Raw genomic sequence first — 17,786 nt, forward strand, 5'->3', positions numbered from 1 at the left:
AAAGTGACTATGAAAAGGATTATGTTTTGAATGTGTTTAATTCAAAAACTGCCCACAAACTCTTTTTTTTTTTTAGCTCATGTTGCTTTATTGTGCTAATACGCTCCATGTCACAGGCATTTTCTTTTAAAGACCCCATGAAAAAACTTGATGAGTGCAGTTTTCTTTACTGTGTTGACATATTTCCTATTGAAACCGGAAGTTTGAGCAGGACGTTTAGTTACGTCACAGCCATGAACCATGACTTGTTACTTGCTAGTCAGTTAAAGGTGTTATTAGGGGGAGGGACATTCTCATAGAGAGCATATGATTGGACAAGTATCTGTGTAGTACAAGATGAGTCATCAATATTTTTGGTCTGTTTCAGCTTCAAAGTTAATACACATGAAATAAATGCAACAAAAGTCCAATTTTGATTTCATGGGGTCTTTAACGGCACGTAAACCTAAAACCATAATCTAGAACCATACCTCAAATATGACTAAAATCATAATTAGTGGAATTAATGACACAACATGGAGATGACAAAGGTCTTCCCAGCCTTGAAAATCCTCCAACTGGTGGATTTCAATTGGGACACACAAACACATACACACTTAAGTTGCATATCTGCAGCAGTCGTTCATGCAAGCCGACACAGCTCGTAATAAACAGGGTTGTAAAGAGGAAAGAGGTGAAAGACCAACCAAACCTGGCAAAAACAGACGTCACACACTCACGAGAAAAACTCATGCAACAGCTGCTCCATCAACACATGCTGACGACTACCAAAGAAATAAAAAAACTTTTATTTGATTTCCAACAGCAAACATTATTTTACCCTAAGCAAAAAGACAAAGCTCTCCATAAACAACCCAGTTATAAGTGTTAATATCTATTAGATATCTATCTATTCTTTGAACAAAACACTCAAGTATCACAATGACCAACCAATCCCATGTCACAAGCATACGAATAATAATAATATTAATAATAAAAAGCCCAAAATTCAGAGCGCTTTGGGTATTTTTTGTTGGTAATAAAACAATAAAAAGCAGGGCTATAACAGCAGGCACTTTATAATTATGATTATTATTTTTTTAATCCATTAAAAACATTCACCATAATTAACATATTTTTCCAGTTACAGCCTTTAAAGGACCCAAATATACATTCAAAAAATTCTGTAATTTTAATGGAGAAAGAATATAAAAATGCTACAGTAAAAAAGCTGATAGTTGGTGAATAGGTAGCTAACTTAACATATATGGTAAAAACTAATAATACATTGTAATTACTAAAAAACATGTAATTTTACTGTAAAATATCTTTTTATTTTTATTTTTTTAGATGTTAAAAGTATGTTTTTACCGTATAATTAACAGTAAAAAATTATATTACGTTTAACAAGAGACTAAATATACTTTTACGGTAAACTGTTGTTAAAATCAAGGTAAAAAAAATAATCGGGTGTAACCGGAAGTCCCTGCATGACCTCTGTTGTTACTATGATGTTTAACAATACATTTTAAAGTGAAAATCAGATACTTGTAATTCAAGAAGGTTGGTATATTAAGTTTGCATCATTTAATAATTTAAATGGTAGTGAACTGTGAAATATACAGACACCAGAATTATATCCCGTAATGCCTGAAACATGGTCACTGCATTTTTTTTACAGTGAATTACGGTGAACCACAGCTGCCGCTATTTTAGCGTACATTTAACGGAACTATTTCAGGACCAAAAAAGTGTAGCAGGAAAAATATAAGAGGGTAACACTGACAGTCGACAATCACTGCCGATGTTTCTGATGAATTTTTGCTGTGGTATAAGCTAGTGGTCAACCGATAAGGGTTTTTATATCCAGAGAGCAGGGTGGCCGATAGGCCGATACAATGCAGATATATCACACAATTTAATATAGTAAATAACATAAACATAAAATTGCTAAAAACTCTTATTTAGCACTATAATTACTCAATTTCACACAAAACTTTGTATAAAAGAATCTAAAAAAATAATATTGTATTTTAAACAGTAGATAGCAGTTTCTTCCGATTTCTGTTTAATCAATTTAGGGCGTTTTTACACCTAGTTCGTTTGAGCACTCCAAGCGCTCTCAGAGTGGTATAACGTGTATATGTGAACAACTCAAGTGGTCTCAGACCCCCTATGGTTCGTTTGTTGGTCCTTTTGTGGTTCGATTGATTTGTGCAATGTGAAAGCGAAGAGGTACCAGTCCACTTTGCATTTTATGACAGAAGTACCCTGTGGCTTTCCATACATAGCTGCATTACATACTTCATATTCCAGTCACAATTTACTGTCCACATATGGGAATTTTAAGCGAATATAGATATACCGTGATTACCATGACGTGTTTTTGTGTCTCATATTCCGTTCTTGTATTATTTGAGCACCTAAAATGAACGGACCGGCCACATTCAGAGCAGAGCAGCACGTGAAGATGAACCGCTTTAAAGTGCTCTGATGGGACTACCGTCTACGGAGGTTCGGCGCCAAACTCCCACGAAAATACAAGCGAGGATTTTTATAGTTTCACTTTAAATTTATTTGCGCAAAGGCAAACGCAGCTTGCTCCATTACTCTCGAGATGATAAAGAAACATATTTTCACATGCACATAGAATTTCAAATGTTTTCCTTCATGCGAAATAAGGGCATGTAGGTTTTATCGGAGGGCCTTAACAACGTGAGAGAGTGAAGAATTTAGGACAGAAATACAGTATACATTATTACTACTGCATAATTTAATATAATTGGCGGTGTTTTCATAAATGATATAACATTATAAAATATGACTTTTTATGTAATTCTATCCCTCTGCAATAATTTTTTCTGAAAACTTCAATATTTTTTAAAGCCTTAAAAGTAATCATATATATTATATGATTTCAAGTTAAATATAAATAAATGACTACTTAAGGTGTAGGCCTATCTGTAATAAGCATACGTACACCTTAAGAAGTATGACAATTTGTATGACAATTGCTTATCATAATAATCACAATTATTTATTAAAAATTATTGTCAGCCAAATTTCATAACCGTGACAGCTCTAGCTGCAATGGGGTCTGAGTTCTTAAGGAGCTGTGGTGTGAACAACAAGGGGTCTGAGACCACATTAATATGAAGAGGACCAAAAAAGAAACTGGGTCCTCTTTAAAGTCCACTTACATTATGAACACCAAAAGCACTGAGGTCATTTGCGCCTGGTTCCCTTTCTGGTTCACTTTATCCGAACTGGATTTGGTTCACTTAAAACGTACTATATGTGAAACAACCCTTATTTGCACATGAAGAAATTGTTAATATTTTAGGAAGAAGGAAATAACAGTACACAGAGTAGTCCAGCAACCATGGATGGCATGTCCACATTAGCAATCACATTTTCTACAAAAATACTGAATCAAACCAACTGTACATACAATGCATAGTGAATAAGACATTTACTCATAGCACACGTGAATCGCTCTGAAGTTGCAGTCACGCGCTTGTGAGGATCCAGCGCGAGCAGCAATCTCCTGACAGTTTAAACGGCCTGGATCGCCTGCTCGGATTGTCACGGACTGATCGTCATGATTTGTGAATGAGAGGAACTTTTGATCCTGATACTGAAGTTTTTTATTCTGGTCGATAGAATATGCGCTTCAGAGGAATATATTAGATGGGCGCTCGACGGGAAGAAAACGCTAGATTTTCGTGAGGTTTGTGAATTACATCTGTTTAAAGGAGATATGCGCATATTAGCAGACGGCATATGATATTAGTTTTATTGATATTTGCCTTTTTATCATTAGACAAGACAGTTAAAAGTTACAGGGAACTGTTGAGGAGAGAGAGGGAGAATGAAACAGGTGAGCACGTTAACATTATGAGCTCAAACGCGTATTGTGGCTTTGATATGCGGACTGTTAAATTACACTGTGTTGCACACCGGTCTATAATTGTAGTTACACGATGCACGTAACATCAAAACAAACCATGATTGGTCGTTTAAAAGTCTCAGTCGCTTCCCATGCAAGCAGGCAATTTCAGCCCCCTCAAGAAACAAATCGGCTAAACAGGAAAATGTATCGGTCGATGCGATAAATAAAAAAGTCAGAATATCTGCCGATTTATCGGCCTCCGCAATATATCAGTCGACCACTAGTAAAAGCAACTTCTCTGATTGGTGATCACATCAGAATTATGGGCAGTGTAGTTCTGCACTGGGAGTTTTTGTAATTAAATCGTGATTTTAAAAAAAAGGTTGAAATCACATTGACTTGTGGCTTCTACATCATTGTTTAAACTAAGAGCTCATTGTACGTATGTCTTGAGAAGTTTTACGTTATTGCAAAAAGTCTATTTCTTTATGAACAAAATGAGTGGGATTTTTTCTCCAGGAACTTGACTATTGTGCTAACCAAACGACCATAAAAAAGCTCTGACAGTCTGCATGATCATGCTGATAAGGTGATCACATTGACATGGAAAAGGTAACTTTTATCGCTTGTCACTTTATCACATCGTGCCGGGTTAGAACCAGTGTTGGGTACATTACTTCAAAAAGTAATCCACTACAAATGACTAATTACTTCTATAAAACTGTATTCACATCAGCATACTGATTACTCCATCAACAATGTAATCACATTACTAATTACTTTTAAGTTACTTTCTAAAACACTTTTCACACTCAAAAAATAACGTCTATATCTTCTCCTTGTTCTGAGTCATACGTTCATACTCCCTTCAGCTGTCACAGAAATGCAAAGAGACACACATGCGTAATTCATGTTTTAAATTCTACATAGTTAATACTGTTTTAATACTATTTTGTGTAACCCAAGTAATGTACTTGAAAGTAATCAACTTAATTGAAAGTCAGTAACTAATCTGATTACTAGGAAACAAAATGTAAACAACTTTTTTGAACTATATAAGTAATTACAGTAGATTACAGTAACTAATAACTTTGTAATCAGATTACACCCAACACTGGTTTTCATAAGATATGACTATGGTTATTAAAGCATGGAAATATGAGCTGAGCATCTGTCTTGTTTTGTCTGTTGTCATTAATGCTGCATCTTGTCGGAATTACTGTAATTACACCTCTAAAGCATTTTAAAGGTGATTGTATCACTTTAATCAAAATATGCCTGCTTATATTAGCCCAGCTACGTAATGTAATTTGATTTACTAACAAAGATTATGTAACATCTAAGTGTACTTCTTAAAAGCAACAACATATACATAGCTGTCCTGATCGGGTAGTAGGGTACAATGTTTCATTATGCGGCATTAATAAAGCATTATTCTGACTTGAGACACACTAATTATTTAGACTACCGCTATAACCTTAAATGATGGCGCCAGTGCTAGTGAATCTCAAGTAAGAATGGCACATGTTCTGCAGATACTGGTATCAGTTTAGACAATCATGGGAACAGACCAAAGGTAGCATGCCAATCAATCTGCTTTACAGTCTGCATTACACGTGAAGAGGGAAGCAAAACAAGCATGAAGTCCACAGAGCTGACATAAACATGCAGATTTTGTTGGCTTGTTTGCTATTTAATTTTCATATTTATTTCTTATCCTCCCCTAGGATTTGAAGACGGTCTACTTACCGACATCGCAGCATGATCATTGTTGTTATTCTGAGCAGAAACTCCAAGAAAATAAAACACATGGACAGGGAAAGAAAATGTAGCCATAATAAATGGACAGACAAAGAAAAATCAGAAAACCAAGCATGCCTGGCAGAAAGCAAAGAGAAGGTACATTCACTTAAAGGAAAGATGTTACATTGTTGAGAAAACAAAAGATAACCAACTTAAACTGGAGGTTAAAATAATTTATTTAAGAAGACAGGCCAGGAGAAGAGAAAAGCAAGCAAGCTGTCTCGTTCACAATGAAAGGGATGGGCGGAGAGATATCGGTGTTGATAATTATGTGCAGGAATATACAGGTGATTCTTCAATAAGGGGAACTTTTCTGTACCTTGGGAAGATTTAAATGGAAAAAATGCTTTTTTTGATAAGAGAACTGTTTTAGTTTTAAAGGATAGATTATAACAGCTTTGCAATTTATTAATGTCTTCTTAATTACCTTTCGTAATTATTTGCTTGTCCCCTACCCAGATGGAAATTCTCCTTTGCACTTTTCATAAGAACTATAATAATAATAATATATATATATACACACACACACATATATACAGTGCATCCGGAAAGTATTCACAGAGCTTCACTTTTCCACATTTTGTTATGTTGCAGCCTTATTCCAAAATGGATTAAATTCATTATTTTCCACAAAATTCTACAAACAATACCCCATAATGACAACATGAAAGAAGTTTGTTTGAAATCTTTGCAAATTTATTAAAAATAAAAAACAAAAAAAATCCCATGTACATAAGTATTCACAGCCTTTGCTCAATACTTTGTTGAAGCACCTTTGGCACCAATTACAGCCTCAAGTCTTTTTGAGTATGAAGCTACAAGCTTGGCACACCTATTTTTGGGCAGTTTCTCCCATTCTTCTTTGCAGGACCTCTCAAGTTCCATCAGGTTGGATGGGGAGCGTCGGTGCACAGTCATTTTCAGATCTCTCCAGAGATGTTCAATCGGGTTCAAGTCTGGGCTCTGGCTGGGCCACTCAAGGACATTCACAGAGTTGTCCCAGAGCCACTCCTTTGTTATCTTGGCTGTGTGCTTAGGGTTGTTGTCCTGTTGGAAGATGAACCTTCACCCCAGTCTGAGGTCCAGAGCACTCTGGAGCAGGTTTTCATCAAGGATGTCTCTGTACATTGCTGCATTCATCTTTCCCTCGATCCTGACTTGTCTCCCAGTTCCTGCCGCTGAAAAACATCCCCACAGCATGATGTTGACACCACCATGCTTCACTGTAGGGATGGTATTGGCCAGGTGATGAGCGGTGCCTGGTTTCCTCCAGACATGACGCTAGATATTCAGGCCAAAGAGTTCAATCTTTGTTTCTCATGGTCTGAGAGTCCTTCAGGTGCCTTTTGGCAAACTCCAGGTGGGCTGTCATGTGCCTTTTACTGAGGAGCGGCTTCCGTCTGGCCACTCTACCATACAGGCCTGATTGGTGGAGCGCTGCAGAGATGGTTGTTCTTCTGGAAGGTTCTCCTCTCTCCACAGAGAAATGCTGGAGCTCTGTCAGAGTGACCATCGGGTTCTTGGTCACCTCCCTGACTAAGGCCCTTCTCCCCCAATCACTCAGTTTGGACGGGCGGCCAGCTCTAAAAAGAGTCCTGGTGGTTCCAAACTTCTTCCATTTATGGATGATGGAGGCCACTGTGCTCATTGGGACCTTCAATGCTGCAGAAATTTTTCTGTACCCTTCCCCAGATCTGTGCCTCGATACAATCCTGTCTCGGAGGTCTACAGACAATTCCTTGGACTTCATGGCTTGGTTTGTGCTCTGACATGCACTGTTAACTGTGGGACCTTATATAGACAGGTGTGTGCCTTTCCAAATCATGTCCAATCAACTGAATTTACCACAGGTGGACTCCAATCAAGTTGTAGAAACATCTCAAGGATGATCAGTGGAAACAGGATGCACCTGAGCTCAATTTTGAGTGTCATGGCAAAGGCTGTGAATACTTATGTACATGTGATTTTTTTCGTTTTTTATTTTTAATAAATTTGCAAAGATTTCAAACAAACTTCTTTCATGTTGTCATTATGGGGTATTGTTTGTAGAATTTTGAGGAAAATAATGAATTTAATCCATTTTGGAATAAGGCTGTAACATAACAAAATGTGGAAAAAGTGAAGTGCTGTGAATACTTTCCGGATGCACTGTATATACATACATATATATATATATATATATATATATATATATATATATATATATATATATATATATATATATATATATATATATATATATACACACACACACACAGGGTTTGAAATTAACTTTTTGGCTGACCGGCCACTGTGGCTAGTAGTTTTCCAAGGTAACTAGCCACTCAGCATTTTCAGTAGCCAAAATCCCCCACCTTGCAAAAACTGATAAAGGAGACTGGAGACTATAACTGCATGCATTTGTGTGCACATTTCATTTAAACAAGAATGATATGAGTTCAGCAGGACACAGGCCTAATGGTTTAAGTAACCTATAAAACATCCAAAGGCAAACACTAGTTAGAACAGGAGTAGGAAAATTAGTCATTAACATGTCCATAATTCATGTAAGTTTCAACCCCTTCAAACTGTAAATGTCTATGAAAGTTTCCCATTGTTCTACCATTGTTTAACAGAGGTATTTGCAATGACAAGGACATCATGTAAGACCATGGGTGGCTTCTCATTACTGAGGTTAAATTAAAATGAATAAAGTCTAATAGATTCGCCCTAATAGATTTAATAGGAATCTATTCAAGTTACCAGTTAGTGTTACTGCATTAAAAATATGCATATATATTTTTAGTAAGGATGATGAAGTGTATTATAAAAAAAAAACTGATGATTTATTTCTCTCCTATTTACCTTGTCAGTGCTATTTATAATGTATGTGTTGTCTAACAGTTTGAGATGGTTGACTTCCTCCATATAGTGCTTTATACTAGAATGTTCTCTGTAGAATTAAAATGAAAATAAAATAAAATAAAAAGTGTGCACTGTGGTGGTTCACGCGAAAGCATGCTTCGTTCGCCCCGCAGAGATGCGCGTGTAAGTTATGAGAGGCATATTTAGTGCTTATAAAGTGCTCAACGCAAGATGAATACAACTGAATTTCCTTCGGCAGCAGCTCTGAGTCGCCGGACATTCCCAGAATTTTCAATGCAGGAAAAACGTCACCCGCCAATGTGGCTAGTAAGAGTGACAGAGTTACCTGCCACGGATGATTTTTATCCGCATTTGGCAGGTGTTAATTTCAAAACTTGTTTATAGTGTATATATATATATATAATGTATATACATTGATCAGCCACAAAATTAAAACCACCTGCTAATATTGTGTAGGTCCCCCTCATGCCATCAAAACAGCACCAACCTTATATCTTATTTGGTACTTGTGTGCAGTTTGTCATTTAAAATCACTGTCTGCAATAATGCTGTCAATACCTTCATGCCAAACACTTTGTAGAACAATTGAGTTTCTCTAAACGTTTCTATATGGTTCTGATTATGAGAAGTTACAAGAGCACATATCTGACATGGCAGTTTGAAGATCAGATCAGATATTAAGATTTTACATCATGATTAGAGTGTTTTTAGGCATTATTTACCAAACCAGTCAATATCTCAGAATTTTAATTCAGAAACAAGCATTTTGGTTTTGCTTTAAGCTTAAAGTAAACTGACTACTAGTTTACTTGTGTTGGCAGGTCCAAAGCTTACCCAGCTTTTTCTCCAAAAACTAAAAATTGTCATTACCATCACACATTATTACCATCACACAATAAACAAAATCCACTTGAAGGTTGATCAAGGCCATGATCAGATCTTTATTTCATGTACTAAATGTTTTAACATATCAGTGCTGAGAAAAAGTCCTGATTTCTTTTGTTTTTGTGTATATCTCATACTAAATTGTTTCAAAAATTCAAACAAAATCTAACATAAAACAAAAGCAATCTGAGTAAACACAAAATGCTGTGCATGGTCATGAAAAACCTGGAAATATCAGGGAATTTTAAAATAGTGTTTTACAGGCCTGGAAAAGTCATGCCAATTGTAAAAAATCTTTAAAAAATATGGAATTTTTATAGTGAATTTTTGTAGTTATGCTTGGCTCTAAAATATTTTATTGGCATATTTCTCTCTGTTGTATTCCAAGAAGCCTGTATGTACATGTATTTAATGCGTTTTCTTTCAAGCTGCTTTTGGTGCAATAAACTATTTTAAGTATTTTGTCTTTCGTTTTCTTGCCTAAGACACAGGGGGCATAGTTAAAGAATTTTCTAAATTCATAAAAAAATAAAATAAAAACACAATCGAATCGTTAATCGAATCAAATTTCAATGTGCATCGAACTGAATAATTTTTTTTTGAATCGAATCAAAAACCTTTTAATTGTGAATTGAACTGATTCGCTTTCAACCCAAGGATTCACATCCCTATTTATTGAGTATTCAAAATTACTCTTAATTGAAGCATCACACAAACAGAGATTTGATCATTTTTTGCTATGAATGTCTTTGAGAAGATTATATTTGTGTGTAATGACACCTATATGACCAAGCAAGCTCTTATGTGCTTCTAATGTTTTGATTTGTACCAAATTCAATGGTGTAAAACTGTAGAAAGTGAAGTAAGGGATGTAAACTATATTGAACTTCTCTGTTTCTAAAATGAGCAATTGTGTCATTTTGGGGTGCTCCAGAACATCTACAAATGCAACCTCATTCGATGCCAGATGCAATGACAACCACTACATAAACTAAATACAGACTATGTCACCGAGGTGCACGTTGATAAACCCACTAGTGCAGAATGATCACAAAACCATGACGAGACTGTTTGGACAGGGGAGGAAGGTGTGGAACTCACCGGAAGATGTGTGAAGACCTGGAAGGTACTGCGCAGAAAGTTAATGAGATCCATGAGGTATCCGCTGGCCCTGCCGTCTGACTCTGCCATGCTCCATTCATAATCAGCAAGCTGAATGAACTCATCAATTTTCTGATTGAGTTTGGTATAGATCTCGCCCTCAGCTGCGTGCCTGGCATCCTGAAATAACAAACCATATCAGCGCTCAACAATAAGGATGGCCAAATGGCCCAGGGCCAGTGTGAGAGTTTTTGGGTCCAGTTTATGGAACTGTCACCTGCTCAATCAGGCCAGTGCTGCATTTATACAACCACTTTACTACGAGCGAGAGATGTACACAAAGGACGCATGTGTAGTTGTGTTCCAAAACAGATGGATGGAGTGCAATGGAACAGAACTAAACGCATTTGAAATGGCATCATAAAAAAAAAAGTAATCCATCTAAAATGCATGGCAAACATTAACTATGTTTCAATACAATTTGCAAACTTCATTTAAGAGTTCAGAAAGTTCAGAAAGTTCTGGAAATTAATAGCAGCCGAACATTTTGATGACAGTCTTTGTGTCTGGCATTTCAGAATAACCAAAGCAACATCTGAGATGCTATGTGATTGTATTGATGATATTCTCTAAGCTAATTTTATATTCTTGTTGTGGCAAAGTCAAAATACTTTATGATGCATATCTTTGCCCAATTTAACCTTGAATTAACATGCATTTCATATCCAGATAGTACCTGAATATTCTATAGCTGGATTGCAATTAAAACTTGCAGTCAAATGCATCTCCACTGTGATCGGATAGAGATCCGATCAAAGTTAAATAAGCAAAATGAAGAATGCTACTTACTAGGGCTGTGAATTGATAGTTTTTTGTGATTAATTGTGACTGAATTATGGTACATGATACATTACAACAAACATTAAAACATTATCATTATATTTACTTTATACTTTGTCTCAAAGAACTTGCAAGAAATTGGTTAGTTATCATTTATTTTAATTTGTACATGTTAAATGTTCAGGTTTTTTATTTTTTTTTATTTATTTTTTTGCAGATAGAGCTAATTGGAAATGTTTTTACAGGTATTAATCTTTGATTCAAGTACTGTATATATAGTTGCAATCAAAATTATTCAACCCCCTGACCAGCAATACATTCTGTTAATGTGAATTAAAACACATCAACTAAAACCTCAGTAAACAGTCAAAGTAAGTTTTTAATACATATTTGAGTGATTTTGAGAACAATGAGTTCAGTTTACCCAAATTTTAAAATAAAAAAATAACAAATTTTCTCCACAAATGTCATGTCAAAAATATTCAACCCCCAAAGTCAATCATTTGTGGATTATCCTTAATAACAGCAAATAAATGTTTCAGGTAAGTGTTCTCAAGCTTCGGACACCTCTCTATTAGAATTTTTACACATTTCTCATGAGCAAAAGCTTCCAGCTCATTGACATTCTTTGGTTTCTGTGCTGCCACTGCTTCCTTGTAGAAGGTTGCTGTTGTACCATATTTAAAGAATGTATGAATGGTGCTGCCAACTTTGTCTACTGGAAATTGAAGTGCCTTGGAAATACTTTTAGCCATGACCTTTCTTGTGTAATGAAATAATCTCCTCTATTAACTTTTGAGACAGCTTATTTTTAATTGCATTTTCTGCATAGAAATACATGTTTGCTTACAACGCTAAACTTAAATTTTAAAACTCAAATAAGTGCCATTGCAGATTGATGACTTAATTTTGTTTTAAAACAATTACTTGTGTAGCCTTACATATTTAAGAAACAGCTGCATGCAATAGGGGTTGAATAATTATGACATGGCTGTATTTAAAAAAAATCCTGCTATTAAGAAATATTAGGTTATATATTCACACTATGACTTTGAATGTGTCACTCAACTGATATAGATGTAAAGTTTAAAAATTCTGGGTCATCAGAAAAGCTCACCTTTGTAAATCCTTACTGTATTGGGGGGGTTGAATAATTTCGATTGCAACTGTATGCCATAAAATCAGTGGACAGTTGGGCAAAATCTTCTGCCATATTCCAGTGGTCTTTTTTAATAATAGGATACAAATTTTATCGGCAAAGGAAACTTAAGTGTACATTGCCAATGCATTATTAGACACTATACATGCAGATATAAAACATAATGAATGATGAAGTTTAATTTGCTGAAGATAACAATCTCAAAAATATTATTATCTCTGGCTGTAGTTCAGTCTCTACAAGTATACCTGTCTGCAGCTTGCTGAACAGCCGGGTCCTTCTCAGTTTCTATCGAGCACTTGCTGGGTCTCACTTGGGTGATTTTGCATTTGAAACTGGTTCAGATGAAATTGAGTGAGCGTTTTCGGCTATGCGCAAAGAAACAGCAGCTTGCCCATATCTCTCGCACGCCTGGCTCACAGCTTGCGGGTGAAGTCTCCATTCTCCGTCCAGTAAATCAGCTTCCATGTTTATTATGCCCGGGACATAACTTTATTCATAATGAATAACATGCACTGCTCCACACAATTACTTTCTGTGCTAGGATGTGCAGCTGAGTTGAGCGTGTGCCTCCTGAAAATTTATATTTGCCAGTTTTAGCCAAAGAAATTGGGTAAAAACATTAGTTAAATTTTACCCATTGTACAAATATGCCTGGGATTGCTCCTGGCAGGCAGCAGATGCCCTAACCTCATCCCTACACTAATCAAAACCATATGGAGTCTGTGGCTGAGTAGCCTGTGAGGAACAACTCGGGACACCTTTCTTCCATCACATAAAGTTTCAGGAAGTAAAAAAACGGATTCTGCATTAATTGCGTTTTCTTTTTTATTTTTTTTTTTAAGCGTTAAAAAATATTAATCGCCCTACTGCTTACATATTACATCAGAGGCTATGGTAACAAAAATTATCTGTCTTTTAGTGAATTTTACAGACACTGATGGATAATTCAAATGCCTTCAATCACTTTGACAGTCAGGGTTTTTCATTCATTGAAATTTTTTTGGCAGACACCAAAGCTAAATTTCAGGTCGCCGAAGCAAATTTAATGATATTCATCTCGTGTTTGGCCCTCTATAAGTGCTAAATATGCTTCTCATCTGAAACGGATGAGTGAAGCCTGGTTTCAAGTGAGTGTTGCAGGAGCTACCTAGGAGAGAGTTGCTAGCGAGTGGGGATTTGAGGAGAAAGACAAGATATTCCAAGTGTATTACAATGGAACAATGAATGGGATATTGTTCATTGTTCAGGTGACAAGATTGCAAAAATAAACAGAAAAAGGCAAGAACACACAACACAGCACTTTAAAAATGGATGTAACCTCATCAGATAATGAATTACTTATGCAGTTGTATCCGGATAAAGAAAACGCATTTGCATTTACACCTTCTTGTGTAAGTGTGGTCAGAATCTGTCCCTGACCACTTCCAAATGTGGTTTCAGTGATCCGATCACAATGCATCTTGAGGGCATTTACACCTGGCATTTAATGAGGTCAAGTGCAATCTGATCACCGAACAGACGTTAATGCAGGTAGGTTAATGACATGATGCTCATTTTTTTGTCCACGTCTAAAAAATTATTAAAAAATACATCAAAAATGCAATTCCCACATAACAATTACTTGAATACAGCTCTTCTATGATGAACATGTTTTCAATTAATGAGTTCAAAGTCATTTTAATATTTTTTCTGGGGCTTAAAGAAAAAAATAATAATGTGGTGCAACTGTCCTGAGACAGTAAAAAAAAATCAAAAGTCTAATTAAATGCTGAAATTCTTGAAAAAATAAATGTTGGCATGAGTTGTGCTGAATAATCTTTTATTATTATTTCTTTAAAAAAAAAAAATGTAGAGAAACAATTTTATTTTAAAATATATTTCATATTTAAAAAACGTTTGTCCACCAAATCAAAGTCAAGCGGCGCAACCAACAAGTAGGTAGTAATTTTGAAACAGAGAAGATCTTTTTAGACCCACAAGACTGTGTGAAGATTTAAAATACAAATCATAATTTTGTAATATCATTAAATATCAATATTTTGACATTTAATGAAAAGGCACAATTGGTTCGGGTCATTTGGTGCAACCATGAGAAAACTTATTGATATTCCTGACTTAAAAATTCATGATATTTGTAAAAAAATATTTTTCACCTTGAAACATGTTTGAAAACTTACATGTTTTGAATTTAATGATGAAGTTATGTACACTCTCATGTATTCAAGGTGCAAGAAAACTATTTTAATACCTTTTACTCGATGGTTGCGCCACATGACATTTTTAAAGTCATTAAATCAATTTTTTGTGCAAAATGCTATAAATGTTTTTCAAACAATTTAAAAAAAAATTACTTGTCTACAAACTTGACATCTGTTTTAAACCAGATTTTTAAAATATGTCTAAATTTTTTCACCTCGGACAACCTAATTTGTCAATAGCCCAGTAAATGGGGCCTATATTCTTATATAAATTCTACAGGAATATATTTGATAAATGTGTTTCCATCGTAATTTAAGTGCTAGTCTTCTTATAGAATAAAAACATTATCGACCTCTAATGAGCCTATACATTTTTGTGTGCATTTTGGAAACTTTCTTTGCATTTGCATTGGTGTTTCCATCCAGCATTTTTTATTCAGTGTCTCAAACTTTGCATAAAAATATGTGGATGGAAACCTAGCTAGTGTCTAATGGCCTGACTGAGCTGTCAGTAATAAAAAATCCTTATTGTTGATACCTGTATATATTAAAAATTAATCCAGATTAGAGAAGATATTTGTCATTTGTATAAAAAAGTAGTATGTGATCTTGCAAATATGACTTCTTAATTTATTAAGACTAGTAGGTGCTGAATGTTACTCTTTAAAATTAAATCTAATTGTAATGAATCTATAAAACTTGCACAATGCAAACATGCAGCTACGTGTTTAATCACTGAAAAAGAGGTCACTTGATAACATAACTCCATTTAGATACATATACAACTCGATATGGGTGAAAAACACATTGGCATCTAAACAAGCTCTTTAAAAATTTCATGAACCCTGAGGCTTCTGGTGTTCTGTGAAGTTCATGAGAGCTTTGGTCTGTTCATGTACGCCCATGGCAGAAACACAGTCAAGCCAGCAAGTGAAGTGTGTAATTACAGAACTTGTCTGTGAATGAATTTTACCTTGAAGGTGGAAAGCCCGTAGAGTCTTGTGGTGTGAACCGTTTCCGGGGAAACATTGGTGATGTTCGTGATAAAATCCTCCAGGTATTTACATGCTTGCTCTAAGTGGGTGGTGTTGATGATTATTTGTACTAGCTGAAAAGGATATTAGAAATAGAGGTGTGTATTATTGTGAAGCTGGGATTCACTGACAGAGCGAGGTGATGTTTTGATAGAGGCGTGAGCTTTACCTCAGTCAACCCGATGTGTGTCTTTTTGATGAGGTTTTGTAAGCAGCAGTTCAGCGTCCTTGTTAGCAACAGGTTTGTGGATTTACGGAGCATGTCGTCAATCTCGGTTGAGCTGCAACACAAGTTAACCAAGAAATATTTCAAACTTTACTATTAGTAATGTTACCATTGCAGTTTTATTAGTGGCACTAGCTACTATATATTTGACTCTTCCTTCAGTTTGTAAATGCAAGGTGGTAGGATTTGAAGGATTTAAAGGTGGTAGAAACCCCTTACCTACTCTTTCCAATCCCACCCTGCCTACCCAAACATTTAATACCTCTACACCAACATTTCACACTCGCCACTTACTCTGTCTGTGCCTCAAGTTTACAACATACTTAAAAAGCAGAAGGTCAGGAAAGCACCTGGACCTGATGGTGTTTCACCAGCTACTTTCAAGTATTATGCTGTTCAGTTATCCCTTATTTTTGCTAATCTTTTTAATCAGTCAATGGAACAGTGCCTGTTTCAAATCCTCTGTTATTATTCCAGTTCCCAAGAAACCCAAGATATCACGTTTGAATGACTACAGACCAATTGCCTTAACCTCTGCTGTCATGAAATTTTTTTGAGAAACTTGTTTTGCACCATCTGAAATCAATTACCGACTCCCTCCAAGACTCACTGCATTTTGCCTACAGATCAAATAGGTCAGCTGATGACAGCATCAGTCTGGCTCTACATTACATCATGCAGCATCTAGAAAGCCCTCACACCTGTGTCCGCATTTTGTTTGTTGACTTTAGCTCCGCATTTAACATTATGGTTCCGGATATTCTCCTGACTAAACTGATGCTACTCAATGTTCCACATACACAGTGTGGCTGGATCCATGACTCCCTGTCTAACAGAAAGCAGTGTGTCAGACTAGCCAGTCACATCTCAGATCCTGTTTTTCTCAGCACTGGTGCTCCACAGGGCTGTGTGCTTTCTCCTCTGCTTTATTCACTCTACACCAATGTCTGCTCATCAATCAGTGATTCTGTCAAACTTATTAAATTTGCGGATGACACCACCTTGGTTGGCTTCATCTCAAATTGCAACGAATCAGTGCATCGTGATGAAGATAACTGTCTAGTGTCATGGTGTGAAACTAACCATCTGGAGCTAAACATCAAAAAGACAGTGGAAATGACCATTGATTTCAGGAAGAAGTCTTCTACTGTCCTTCCTTTGGAAATACATGGTTCCACTGTTTCTTGGCACAGCCATCCAAGAAGACTTAAAATGGGACTTATCAACTGTTATTGGAAATGCATCTATTTTCTAAAACAGTTAAGAAAACTCGGACTGTCTAAAGCCCTTTTGGTTAAATTTTACACTGCCATAACTGAATCTGTTATTTCATTATCCATCAATGTATGGTTTGGCTCTGCTTTAGCACATTCAAAGCAACAGCTGCAGCGCATCGTGCAATGTGCTGAGAAAATTATCGGCTGCCAACTCCTTTCTCTCTCAGATCTGTATTCTTCTAGAATAAGGAACAGGGCTGTAAAATCATGTCAGTTCCTTCACACCCCAGTCATTTTCTGTTTCAGCATTTACATTCTCAGCGGAGACCAGGACTAAGAGCACTAAAAATGTAGGACTAATGTCACCAAAACAGTTCTTTCCCTCAGGCTATAACTATCATTAACAGGGACTGTTCTGTTATTCTTATTTAACTTTTTGGACATTCATCCTCAATCTGCATGACTTTCTAAATAAATAAAAATGAACATTACTATAGCAATGCTCACTTTAATATTGGGCAATCAGTCAGCATTTAGTAATAATTTTGTATTTGTTTAAATAATTTTTTCTACAGATAACTAGT

General features: G+C 35.8%; 1 protein-coding gene across 4 annotated transcripts in view; it reads right to left on the reverse strand.

Moving 5' to 3' along the window:
• LOC127426739 (exocyst complex component 6-like) overlaps window positions 1–17,786 on the reverse strand; it is a 108,294-nt gene that overhangs the window by 25,103 nt on the left and 65,405 nt on the right. For 2 of the 4 annotated variants that reach the window (XM_051673730.1, XM_051673731.1), the window contains exons 16-19: window positions 15,929–16,040; window positions 15,699–15,833; window positions 10,526–10,705; window positions 5,621–5,650 (exon numbers count right to left, since the gene is read on the reverse strand). In XM_051673730.1, coding sequence (XP_051529690.1) covers window positions 5,621–5,650; window positions 10,526–10,705; window positions 15,699–15,833; window positions 15,929–16,040 — 457 coding nt within the window. The remainder of the gene's footprint in view (window positions 1–5,620; window positions 5,651–10,525; window positions 10,706–15,698; window positions 15,834–15,928; window positions 16,041–17,786) is intronic. The other 2 variants (XM_051673732.1, XM_051673733.1) reach the window with 1 other exon arrangement.

This window comes from Myxocyprinus asiaticus, chromosome 36 (genome assembly GCF_019703515.2).
Source record: "Myxocyprinus asiaticus isolate MX2 ecotype Aquarium Trade chromosome 36, UBuf_Myxa_2, whole genome shotgun sequence".
Taxonomy (NCBI): domain Eukaryota; kingdom Metazoa; phylum Chordata; class Actinopteri; order Cypriniformes; family Catostomidae; genus Myxocyprinus; species Myxocyprinus asiaticus.